This window comes from Sprattus sprattus (assembly GCF_963457725.1).
Source record: "Sprattus sprattus genome assembly, chromosome: 16".
Taxonomy (NCBI): domain Eukaryota; kingdom Metazoa; phylum Chordata; class Actinopteri; order Clupeiformes; family Clupeidae; genus Sprattus; species Sprattus sprattus.
The window spans coordinates 29,409,174-29,422,759 of record NC_137914.1 but is presented as its reverse complement, the minus strand read 5'-3'; the positions used below and the strand labels follow the sequence as shown (position 1 = coordinate 29,422,759).

The following is a 13,586-nucleotide window of genomic DNA, read 5'->3' as shown; positions in this document are numbered from 1 at the left end:
CTTGAGTGGTGGTGTCTGTGGTGCATCAAAGAGAGCCCCCTCTCTACTAGCAGGGAGACTGAGAAGACACACACGCATGCACATAAACACACACTCACATGCACACACACACACACACACACAGCCACACATTCACATAAACACACATTCACATGCACACACATACATACACACACTCACATGCACACACACCCACATACTCACAAATGCACATAAACACACTCACATGCACACACACACACTCACACATTCACATAAACACACACTCACATGCACACACACATACACACACCCACACAAACACATAAACACACACAGTCACACATGCACATAAAAATACACTCTTACAACTTCCCTGTCACACACAATCAGTCAGTGCTGCTTTTGGGAGAGCCCCCTCCCAACAGGTGGGGAAGATCAACAGAAACGCACACACACACATACACAGAATCACACGCAATCACAGAAACACACACTAACACAAATTCAGGGAGGGAGGATGGATGGGAGGAAAAGGCCAGGAGGGGCTGAAAAAGCCAGTTTGAAATAAAGAAAGGCATTGGAGGAGGATGCTGCCAAATGTGCCAAGTTTACCGATTTATTTTCAAGAGGTAAAAACACAAGTGGCAACTGGTAAAGAGAGACATAGGCCTAATGATTAGCAACGTAAATATTCGGCTAGTATTGTAGCGTTGGTTAATATCGTTGTAGCGTTGTAAACCTATTCGCAAGCAAAATATTACATTTAATTGAAATATTAGCCTTTTTTATATCACCCAATATATGGTAAAATGACTCCTGCTGAAAATGATGAGCACGAAATGTGCAATGAGGAGGCCATGACTACAGGGACAGGTAGAGAGGTTAACCAAATAAACAATATGAATTAAAGTTATTTAATGTAAGAAAGAGCAGTATATGACAGTGCTTGATGAAAGAAAAGAATGCCAGGGGAGATTTTAGATGATGAACCAGTTGTCTCATCTGATGTTGCTTTCGAAGTGAATGTCCATAATGTTATTCTGGACACTGTGGCAGGTAGCATGGATAGACGGTTTTCAGCAAATGCAAAACTTGCCTCAGATTTAGCTTGTCTTGACCCTAAAAACATTCCTGAAATAAAGATAGATGGGCTCCCTAACTCAGCACTCCAGGAAATCAGCAAATGTCTGCTTACATTTGATTACAGAGTTACTGTTATTAGCACATTACAAACTGAGCTGTCTAGCCTGGCATACCAGTGGGAGAGACTGAAAAAGTCCTCTCTTGAAGGTTGTACTGTCAGGGCATGTAGGCTAGTGAGATGGCACAGGAAGGTCAGGAGGATAGTGGCGGACTACCATATATGGAAGAACCAGAGATGGAGCTTGAAAGCAGGACCTGTTCCTCCTGCAAAAACTGTGCCATTTGTGCCCATTTAATACTCTCACTGTACAACCTCCTCACAGATGCTTATCATGTCATTAGGTAAGCATATAAGTTTGGGTTGACTTTGTCCATCACACAGATTGCATGTGAGAGAAGCTTTCTAAACCCTAACATTTGTGAAGAATAGGCTTCGAAGCTCATTGAGTCAGGAGAACTTGGAGGATTTAATGTTAATGTGCACAGAAAAGGAAATCCTCATGTCTAGAAGCAGTGACACAGTTATAGATAAAGTGGCTGAAACCAGTGCAATGCTTAGGCGGTTACTGATGCTGTAGATGCTGTTGGTGCAATTCCCAATGAAACTGTTTACTGAACTGTGAGTTGAACTGTAAACATTAGATCAATATCCTCGTTGTTGAAGAGTGGGATAGGTTTCAAATGCTTTATTTATTTATTTCTGCTTTTGTTAATTATCAACCTATCCTTGTGGAATAGCGGAATATTTTTTGTTGACCTCTCAGTTTAAGTGGATTATTATTTAACCTTTACATTATTTGTTGAGCCATGGTATTAATAAAAAAAAATCTGAATAGTAAGAGCTGAACTGTTGCTTCATTTATCCAATTTCCGCTACCATGGAAAAAGTGGGCCGGTCATGGGCCTGAAATTCCCGGGCTGAAAAGTGGCCCCACTCCGGCCCTGACCACACTCACATAATCACAACATTACTCTCTCTCCCAAGTTTCATCAAGACCAAGAGATGACACACACACACGCATTTATGTATTTATAATACACATAATAAAATAGCTGTGAATTATTTGTTGGAAACCCAACCCCATAATTCATCTAGCCAATATGGCTTCATGCTGAGCTGCTTTTTGGTGCCTGTAAATGTGTGCCTGCCTACATGATGCTTCACAGCCCTCACAGCAAACAGACAAGGCAAACACTCCGAGACTGCACCACAGCAGTGAGTGGGGTCGCCATGCCAGAGCTGTTTGTGCGCCACTCAGGGTCTCGTACGTACGGGAGGTCTTTTGTGAGAAGCCTTCATTCTCACTCCACAGGCTCTGAGATCTGTCAGCCCCCTCTGCTCTGCCTCTGACGCAGGTCCCCTTCCTGTGAGCCGGGCCGGGCCATTGTTCAGATGACCCCAGCGGCCCTATCTCTCTCTCCCAGTCACTTCCTGCTTCCTCCCGCGCAGGAAGTGCTGCGCTGCACGGCTCTCTGCTCTCCCCCTCTCACACTCCAGACATAAATCACAACTTTGCTGCCCATGCTTTTTTTTCTGAGAGAGATTTCCTTCTCTGGCTTTTATTTCAAAAAATAACTCTCACAAAACTGGGTTTGGTCTGAGCAGACCAGGTGTGTTTCAACCGTGGTGGCCCACGTACAGTATACCTATGGTTTCTACCGTATCAAAGAGTCTGTGGTAAACAAACAAAAACCAAATGACTTGAGCGAGTCACTATGTCATTGTGGTGCAGAAGAAGGGGTCTGACCCAGCCCAGGATCTTATCTGTACTACAACCAGCTGCACATGTGATCGGTTGATATGTGTCTCTGTTGAGGGGGATCATATTTGTCTACATATTTACCAGATATATCCATCTGCACGTTATTAGGGACAATTATTAGTAATTATGATTAAACCTAGTTTTACCAATTTTGTTGGGAATACAGAATGATAACTGATCCTCCTGGACAACATGTAACTCATTCGTTGGTTACAAATACCACAGTCTCCATAAGAGTTTCCCACTGAAGCTTCGATAGCTTGAGAGCAACTTCGTTACAATGCATGAATCAATAACATGCCGTTTTAAAGCTGTTTTAATGCTGTTTTAAAGCTTCATTGAACAAATGTTGGATGTTCCAAATGGATCGGAGTTGCAGCAGTGTGCGGAATGACCCCACCGAGTATGAACGAGAGGGCAGGAATGCTACCTCCTCGCTGCCACCATAAATCATTACTTATAAAATCCCAACTAGTTACTTGAGTGTGAGCTATTAGGGAAAACCACAAACCACTTCAAAGCACGCAATAGCGGTTACCCTGCTTAGCGATCCCTTAAAGCGGTTTGATCAGGACGAGGCAGCTTTATCCTTCAGCGCAGTTTTATCAGTGCGAAACACACACAGGAATTCCGGTCTGGGTATGACCGTCCGATTCCTAACTTCCACAGGAAGATTAGCATAAAAAGCTCCCCTACAGCCACAAATGTGATTCATTTCTTGCCAGTCAGCCCTGGGCTCTTTCCAAATCCACATCAGCACTGGGATATGTGTTAGAAACAGCGTCCTTGTGAACAATCTTTATTTGTTTTCGATATCTGGTCACTTCAGTTGGTACACCTATATTCCAGAGCAGACGCACGGTGGGATGTGCGTCAATGCATCGATTCACAGAGGTAGGCTACAGCATTATCCCACACCTTTCACAATAATGACCAATTATGTGAATTTACAATGCCAATTTGAAAAAATCATGCAGTTCATAATGTGTAGGCCGGTATTCCAGCATACGTTGTGCTATCGCTGAATAGACCAGCACCATGCAATGTATGCATTGGATTGGATGAGTTTTGTTTTCTATTTTTACGTTAAATGGTGGATATCCTCTCCAACCTCCGGATGGGGGTCTGGTATCACTAGCTCATCCACTGTGGTTCACATGCTGATCGAAGAAACCAGCTCACTTTGCCCACATCCTATTTGCAACAGAAACTTTGTGCATAGCTTATTCTCACGCTTTATACTAAAGTGTCTTTTTGGTCAAAATATATTTTTTTTTTTATAAAAACAGGCTTCGGGCCGTTAAAAACTGTTTTTCGAGACCATATCTGCCTAAACAGAATTCTTAAGTAATTTCTCGGTACTCATCTAACTTACATCTGAGCCGTAGTTCTGCTTAAGGGGGTTGAGTTCAAACCTCCCTTACAGTAAGGTATGATGCCCCCTGTAGGCTGTGTTCAACATTCAATAGAAAAATCGACCTGTTTCCCAAAATGCTCTTTCAGTCTATGGAAAGACCTCGCAAGTTTCACTACTGACATGAATAGGTATTAATTAGAAATTCGATTTAACTTCAAATACTGAATTTGCCCATACAATTTTGAATGTCCTCTGAATTTGATCTTAGACCTACATTGACCTTAAAAGGGAGCCTAGTATGTGTATTATAGCAAGACCATGGGAAATATACACAGGAGAGTGCTATATACTTACGTGATTGTCCTGATACACTAGGGTTCAAATGGAGTCAAAAACCTGTATACTGTGTGTGTCAAAAGTCATTGTACGTACCCTAGCCCTTAGATATACTGTAAGCCTATGCTGAGAGTGTTTTGTTTTTGTTCCAGATAAAGAAGAGTCGTTTCTGCCTACAATAATCTCTATGAAGCCATTTCACGGTGCATTATTACTTTTGGTACGCGCTAGGCCAGCCTCAAACTCGTACCGTGAGTAATAATGCACGGTGGTGGTCACTGCCTGCTTCCCAGCGCCTGGACCGAACGAAGTGGACTGGGATTCAAATCAAAGCATGTTGATATTTGCCACAACATTTAAACACCACATTCATGGCAACCTTTGATGTATGTGCATTATTAATGAAACTACCAGTGCTCAATGTGATTTGTATCGGATGGGGGGATGATGTGTCAATGCATGCAGGTCAAGTGAAATGTTTAATTAGAAGTGAGGAAGAAGAATATAACACCTAACCACCACACAGGTCCCAAACGATCCTCACCCGAAAATAGCCTCCTGATTGGAACAGAGTATTATTAACCCATATTTGTTTATTTATTTATTGAGGATCAAGGGGAGGAAGCCTTTCAAGTGGTCCCCTGTTAATTCCATCTCCCTCTCTTCCCTAGTAATTTATTTTATTCAAGCTTCACAGCTCCGCTGTCTGGTTTGCAATCTTCTCGCCCCAGCTGTAAATTGCTGTCTTAATATCCAGCAGGATTCCATTTGGCTGCTTGATTAGCTCCTCCAAGGGTCCTGATGTGGCAGCGGAAAACATCAGCCGGCTTTATTTGCTTTCTGTAGGCTTGGAAGAGATCTAAACACGATTTGATTTCTCATATGACATGAATACACACATGATTGAAAAGAATGGGGGAAAAAAACACCAGAACCTGAGTGAAAGTATGTAATAAAAAGAATGCATGGATCAAGGATTTGAACAAGGTCTGGTCTATTCCTTTATTTGTCCATTTTATTCTTTCTCTTTCACACACACACACACACACACACACACACACACACACACACACACACACAGGAAGAGGGAGCTGTTTGAGTGTTGATAGCTCACTAAAATTAGCTTTTTAGCTAGTTTTTAGAATTATAGACTTTTTTTATGTCTACATTGACTCGGTTAGTTGTGTATGTGCAACACGAATGTTGCCGAGGATTGTAGGTCTTAACTGAAGCGCTCTAGACCATTATTGATAGGTTATTGCTAACGCTTAGACAAAGAATCCATTGAAACACATAGTAGCTAGCTAGCCTTGCTGCTAATAAGTACGTGAGCAGGCATAGCTCAGATGGTCATACTATGTTGCTCTGATTAGTTGTAGGTATCCAATTGAGCGAAGAGGCATTTTTTTCCCTGGTTAGTTAAAACACGCCCCATAATCCCAGCCCAATGGGCCAGTATCAGACTCATATTCTGACTAGAATTATGAGTATGACATCGTCACGCTATTGAAAGACTGCTTAGATGGAGAAAGTCGATCTAATGTGACTTAAATAAAACTCTCTCTTGTAAAACTTTTCAAACTCTCCAATGCTTATGCATGTTCCAACAAACATAAAAGCGGTGCATGAATGAAAGTAAAAATGACAAATTTATCTTGAGAATTGACTTAATATTAACTAATCGTTTACTACTATGGAAAGCCAAAAATTACATAATTAAAAATAAATATGTAAAAATGTGAGTCATAAATAAATAAAATGACTAAAAATGCACCAAAGAAAAGCATTCGAAAAAAGATATCATGCAGTTATGTAAATGTAAATGGAAAATGAGTCCTTTTTATTTACTGTAACATTTATTTACGCTTACATTAATTCCCAAATAAATTTCTTCCTCCTTTTATTTTTCTATTTATTTACACATTTTTTACCGTACTATTTCCCGTACCGTATTTATTTCTTCTCGCGCCTTTTTGCATTTCTTTCTCCTACATTTACATTTCTGGCTGCATTTATTTCTGTATTCATTCTTGTCTCGGTATGCAAATGAGGTGGGCTATCATTGGCCGGCGCACCGTCTCGCTCATTGGTCGAGCTGCTTACCCCACTCTCTCCTATCTGTATTCTTATAACCAAAGCTATGCAAGCTAACCAGCTAACTCACGTTAGTCACCTTCACACACTATATCACCTTCACACACACTGATCATACCCAAGCTGTCAACCTCAACTCTACACGTATGAGGTTTATTGTTTTGTTTGCCATGGTTCAGTTAGTTTAGCTAACGGAAGCTAAGCAGTGCACAGTTAGTTTAGCTAACGGAAGCTTACCAAGTTAAACAGTGCACCGCTGTTAACTTTCTCAAAGAGTTGATAGATAGTCTCTTTATTGATCCCTCGTTGAAATGAACTGTCGTGCATCTACAATGAAAGTACTATACACCAAAGCTATACAATGAGACGTAAATGAGCTATACAATGAGACGTTCGGGTCCCCTATTTTGTTGCTACATCCCACAGCACAACAGGTAGCGGGCATCTTCGTTTGAGTATGGCGTATTGTAGCGAGCGAGCAGGGTAAGAAATCTGAAGTCAAGGTCTCAGCCATCTCTGCGAAGCCTCGAAGCTCCCTCGCCACCATACTCCAAGTGATCGGTGGATTCATTAAAAAAAATTGTGATTCAAATTGCATCAAAATAACTTTCAATCTCTTCCGATCTCTTCATACAGCTACAGGCATCTGACCCTTCTCACCTACACTTAGGCCAGAGGCCTAGCAGCTCGACCAATGAGCGAGGCGGTGCGCCGGCCAATGATAGCCCACCTCATTTGCATACCGAGACAAGAATGAATACAGAAATAAGTGCAGCCAGAAATGTAAATGTAGGAGAAAGAAATGCAAAAAGGCGCAAATTAATTTCTTCCTCTATTTTTCTATTTATTTACACATTTTTTACCGTACTATTTTCCGTACCGTATTTATTTCTTCTCGCGCCTTTTTGCATTTCTTTCTCCTACATTTACATTTCTGGCTGCATTTATTTCTGTATTCATTCTTGTCTCGGTACGCAAATGAGGTGGGCTATCATTTGCCGGCGCACCGTCTCGCTCATTGGTCGAGCTGCTTACCCCACTCTCCCCTATCTGTATTCTTATAACCAAAGCTATGCAAGCTAACCAGCTAACTCACGTTAGTCACCTTCACACACTATATCACCTTCACACACACTGATCATACCCAAGCTGTCAACCTCAACTTTACACGTATGAGGTTTATCTTTTTGTTTGCCATGGTTCAGTTAGTTTAGCTAACGGAAGCTAAGCAGTGCACAGTTAGTTTAGCTAACGGAAGGTAACCAAGTTAAACAGTGCACCGTTAGTTTAGCTAACAGAAGCTAAGCAAGTTAACCAGTGCACATCAGCAGTTGAGATCAGTGTCCGCTCTCGTCAGCTCGGTTGTAACGTGAACTGCAGGACGTGATATATAGCTTTTGCAGAGCTTTGTCAACACAATATTCCCCCTACTGACAAGTGAGAAAAAAATCGCTGGATTTGTCACCCAAACCCATGAAATCAGGCCACACATAACGTGAGGATTGTAATAACTCGGAGGCAATGTCTGCAGCTTATTAACTTTCTCAAAGAGTTGATAGATAGTCTCTTTATTGATCCCTCGTGGAAATGAACTGTCGTGCATCTACAATGAAAGCACTAGACACCAAAGCTGTATAAAATGAGACGTAAATGAGCTATAAAATGCGACGTTCGGGTCCCCTATTTTGTTGCTACATCCCACAGCACAACAGGTAGCGGGCATCTTCGTTTGAGTATGGCGTATTGTAGCGAGCGAGCAGGGTAAGAAATCTGGAGTCAAGGTCTCAGCCATCTCTGCGAAGCCTCGAAGCTCCCTCGCCACCATACTCCAAGTGATCGGTGGATTCATTAAAAAAAATTGTGATTCAAATTGCATCAAAATAGCTTTCAATCTCTTCCGATCTCTTCATACAGCTATACAGGCATCTGACACTTCTCACCTACACTTAGGCCAGAGGCCTAGCAGCTCGACCAATGAGCGAGGCGGTGCGCCGGCCAATGATAGCCCACCTCATTTGCATACCGAGACAAGAATAAATACAGAAATAAATGAAGCCAGAAATGTAAATGTAGGAGAAAGAAATGCAAAAAGGTGCGAGAAGAAATAAATACAGTACGGGAAATAGTACGTGTAAATAAATACAAAAAATAAAAGGAGGAAGAAATTATTTTGGGAATTAATGTAAGCGTAAATAAATGTAACAGTAAATAAAAAGGACTCATTTTCCATTTCCATTCACAAAACTGCATGATATATTTTTTCTAATGCTTTTCTTTGGTGCATTTTTAGTCATTTTATTTATTTATGACTCACATTTTTACATGTATTTATTTTTAATTATGTTATTTTTGGCTTTCCATACGTCAGAGCCAGTGTTCCGTTTAGAATTTACGGAAAGACATGACGTCACATAGTTACAGGTGTTTGTAGCAACCAGAATTTTTCAGTCGACCACTTTTGCCGTGGCTAACTTCTGCAACACGGTTTTAACGTGTGTTTGTAGACTGTCTACAAGGTAGCGAACGTTAGTGCTGTCTCTAGATGGACAAGGAGGACAGTCCGGAGTTTGAAAACGTCCCGCTTCAAACAGATGATGTCTACAAAGTTGATAAAAACATCCCTAAGAGGTTTAACAATCCTGACTGCTTCCAAGGCTACAGGTCAGTAACATTACATTACATGTTAACATACATTCACGATAGCCTACTACCGGTATATATAAAAGTATCCTTGTTAAACTACACTTCGTAATACTTAAATTGAACTAGCCCTCGATATATGCATTGTGGAAATAGAGAAGCCTAACGTGACCATAACCATGGGCTCACTTGTAATATTGATCAGTAGCTGATGTTAGCGAATTGGTTTGGTCGCTGGTCTCGCATACAAATTACATTAACTTCTATTAAATACCTTGGCTGAAAACGCAGCAGGGCAAAGGCCTAGGACAATAACAATTTCTGTTCGTGCCATCATGGTTAAATACAATTCCTGCCGTGCGTAGGCTGTCACACACACTGCCACTCGGCAAAGATTGCTTTTTCTTCTCGTAGGTCTTCAAGCATGTCATATTTACTATATTAACTGACTTTTTCAGCAAGATGGTGGGCCATCCACTTTACCAGACAACTAACCAAATATATGGAAGCAAGAAACCTACTGTCCATGAAATGCCTGTGAGTAAAAATTAATTTCTTTATCTCTCTCTCTCTCTCTCTCTCTCTCTCTCTCTCTCTCTCTCTCTCTCTCTCTCTCTCTCTCTCTCTTTCTCTCACACACGCACGCACGCACGCACGCACACACACACACACACACACACACACACACACACACACACACACACACACATTCCCTTAGCTATTCAACTATCTCCCCCTCCCCCTTAATTCTCAAACTCTCTCTGTTGCAGGTACACACACACATACACACACTAGTGAAGTTATTCAGCATATCAGTCCAGATATTTTTACAAGCGTGAAACCGGTTAACAAAACACTGCAGCCTACATGCAAATGGTAGACTAGATGGAATAACTATAGTCTTCGCCTTCAGGTAACTTTCAGAGGGAGTTATCGAAATTTTTCCGCGCATCTGCTCCAGAGTGGAATGCACCGAGATAACGGTTTCAACACGTCTCTGGAGAAGAACATCATTTCACAGCCAAGCACCATCGCAATGCTCCGTGACCGGCCCCGCCTATACTGCTCTAGCCAGGAGGACGGGAGGGAGTGAGTGAGCGATGAGGGACTTCCGAATCAGTGTGTATTCACATCTGGACTCTCGGCATCGTCACATCGACGACTTCACACATCACCAGACTACGCATGCTCCTCATTTAGATGTAGCCCAATAAACACTCTTTCAGTGAATTCACTCTGTGAATAAGATTTACCTAGTTTCATGCATATTGCACCATGCATAGTAGAGTTCTGATATTTGCACATGTGGGTGGCTTTAATGACCTGCTGCTGGGATATTCATAAGCCTCGTTTCAGCAGTTGACGATGCGGACCCTTTCCCTGAATGTATGTAATCCAGAAAAGCGTTGAAGCCTCTGGTCATATCTGTTTCTCTTCTTTCTGTTTTTTTTTTTTTTTTAAACAGTAGGCCTATTTAGCCATCTCTGCTCTGTTCAGGAAGATGCTGAATTGTGTATCAAATTCTCTGTGTTAAATGAAAATAAACATAATGCTCTAATAGGTATACCTCACACTTTTGCAATTTAAAAAAAAAAAAGTTGCTATTCCCGGCACCACCACAAGGTGGTGTTTATTGAATAAGTTTGGGGTGGGACGTAGGCTGTGCATTGTTTCTCTTTCCTGTCTTCGACTGCCTTGGCTACCAGTTTTTCCCCCTGTTTTTTTCTTCTTCTTTCATTTGTTTTGCTTCTCGGCTTTGGTTAATTGGCATTCTGACTGAAGCGCCGCCCTCTCCTCAAAGCTGTGCAGGATGGCAGCATAGTGCCGTACCAAACTGATGAAGCCCCACTCCTTCCAGACGCACGGAAGAACTGCAAACCTGCATTAATATTTCATCTGATTTCTCTGTTGGGCTGCTCCGAATGTTCTACCCCAATAGAGCTAATGTGTTTAGAGAGAGAGAGAGAGCAGCGAAAGGCAGACAAAAACCGGGCAGGGGTTGGGTGTGTGTGTGTGAGAGAGAGAGCGTCTAGCCTGGCATTGCCTTTGCACACATTTTCACTGCATTCATTATCATGTGGATATGTGCTAGCATATAAAGAATTCGTTTGGGTGTCACAGAAGGGGGGAAGTCTGCAATTTCATGGAAAGAAGTTAGTAGCTAAAAGAGAAGCGATATATTTCATCTTAACAGTGTCCTCCACAATGATTTTCTGTTTAGGTTTAAGCAAAGAGGAACTTTAGGAAACGACTCAGGTGTGCCATCTTTGTGGATCTATCTCAAACCCAACCACTGTTGCATGACTAACAGTTTCTTTTTCTGAATGGATCAGTCTCAAACACAACCACTGTTGCATGACTACCAGTTTCTTTTTCTGAATGGATCAGTCTCAAACACAACCACTGTTGCATGACTACCAGTTTCTTTTTCTGAATAGATCAGTCTCAAACACAACCACTGTTGCATGACTACCAGTTTCCTTTTCTGAATGGATCAGTCTCAAACCCAGCCACTGTTGCATGACTAAAAGTTTCTTTTTCTGAATGGATCAGTCTCAAACACAACCACTGTTGCATGACTAACAGTTTCTTTTTCTGAATGGATCAGTCTCAAACACAACCACTGTTGCATGACTAACAGTTTCTTTTTCTGAATGGATCAGTCTCAAACACAACCACTGTTGCATGACTAACAGTTTCTTTTTCTGAATGGATCAGTCTCAAACACAACCACTGTTGCATGACTAGCAGTTTCCTTTTCTGAATGGATCAGTCTCAAACACAACCACTGTTGCATGACTAACAGTTTCTTTTTCTGAATGGATCAGTCTCAAACACAACCACTGTTGCATGACTAACAGTTTCTTTTTCTGAATGGATCAGTCTCAAACACAACCACTGTTGCATGACTAGCAGTTTCCTTTTCTGAATGGATCAGTCTCAAACACAACCACTGTTGCATGACTACCAGTTTCTTTTTCTGAATGGATCAGTCTCAAACCCAGCCACTGTTGCATGACTAGCAGTTTCCTTTTCTGAATGGATCAGTCTCAAACACAACCACTGTTGCATGACTAACAGTTTCTTTTTCTGAATGGATCAGTCTCAAACACAACCACTGTTGCATGACTACCAGTTTCCTTTTCTGAATGGATCAGTCTCAAACACAACCACTGTTGCATGACTAGCAGTTTCCTTTTCTGAATGGATCAGTCTCAAACACAACCACTGTTGCATGACTACCAGTTTCTTTTTCTGAATGGATCAGTCTCAAACCCAGCCACTGTTGCATGACTAGCAGTTTCCTTTTCTGAATGGATCAGTCTCAAACACAACCACTGTTGCATGACTACCAGTTTCCTTTTCTGAAGGGCATGCCTTTCTCTTTCCACTCCCAAGACCCCGGGTTTTTTCTCTATTACCCCATTCTCTATTACCCCTTACAATTCAATTAAAAAGGCTTTATTGGCATGACTGCATACAATACAACGTTGCCAAAGCATGATTAGATAAAGTGTACAATCACAATTAACATAAATAAATACAAAAAACAAGCAATTCGTTATAGATGGTAACAATGTGGTATATAAACATATAATACTCCTTACTCTAATACCCCGTGTTTCTTTGCTATTGTATGTCTGTTTGTGTAGCATTTTTAGAATGTGTAGAAAAACATTTAGCATATACTTCCTTAAGAAAAAGTAGGCCTAGCGTTCCAGCTTTACTCTCAGCTGTGCCACTGAAGCCCACTAAAACTGTGAAGTATACTGTATGTGTGTGTGAGAAAGGGGCTGGTGAGGAGGAGTTGTTGTTGCAGTTCTAAAAAACTAGGCCATTTTCCATCTCTCTGTCTCTGTCTCTCTCTCGCTTTATCTCCCCCTCTCTCTCTCTTTATCTCCCCCTCTCTCTCCCTATCATAACTTTGTCTTCTTATGGTTGCTAGGTAACTGTTGAACCTTAGGCGAGCAAGTCTCCTGCACTCCTCGGGCCAGCTGTAATATGTGAGAGGGCTGTGGGGCTGTTGATGATCTGTGTGAGATGATGATCTCTCTCTCTCTCTCACTCCCTCCCTCCCTCTCTCTCTCCCTCTCTCTTCCTCTCTCTCTCGCTCTCACACTCTCGCACTCTCTCCCCCTCTCTCTCTCTCTCACACACTTTCTCACTCTCTCCCACTCTCTCTCGCTCTCACTCTATCTCTCTCCCTCTCTCTCTCTCGCACTCTATCTCTCTCCCTCTCTCTCTCCCCCCCTCTCGCTCTCTCCCTCTCC

The 13,586-nt window shown here is 41.8% G+C and overlaps 1 protein-coding gene across 1 annotated transcript; it reads left to right on the top strand.

The window, feature by feature from the left end:
- Positions 1-9,217: 9,217 nt before the first annotated feature.
- On the top strand, positions 9,218-10,408 carry pierce1 (piercer of microtubule wall 1; the record flags this gene model as incomplete). The annotated part of the gene is made up of 3 exons (XM_080853885.1): positions 9,218-9,336; positions 9,774-9,852; positions 10,229-10,408. The coding sequence occupies 3 exons, from the start codon at positions 9,218-9,220 to the stop codon at positions 10,406-10,408; spliced, it is 378 nt and encodes a 125-aa protein (XP_080710011.1).
- Positions 10,409-13,586: the final 3,178 nt, after the last annotated feature.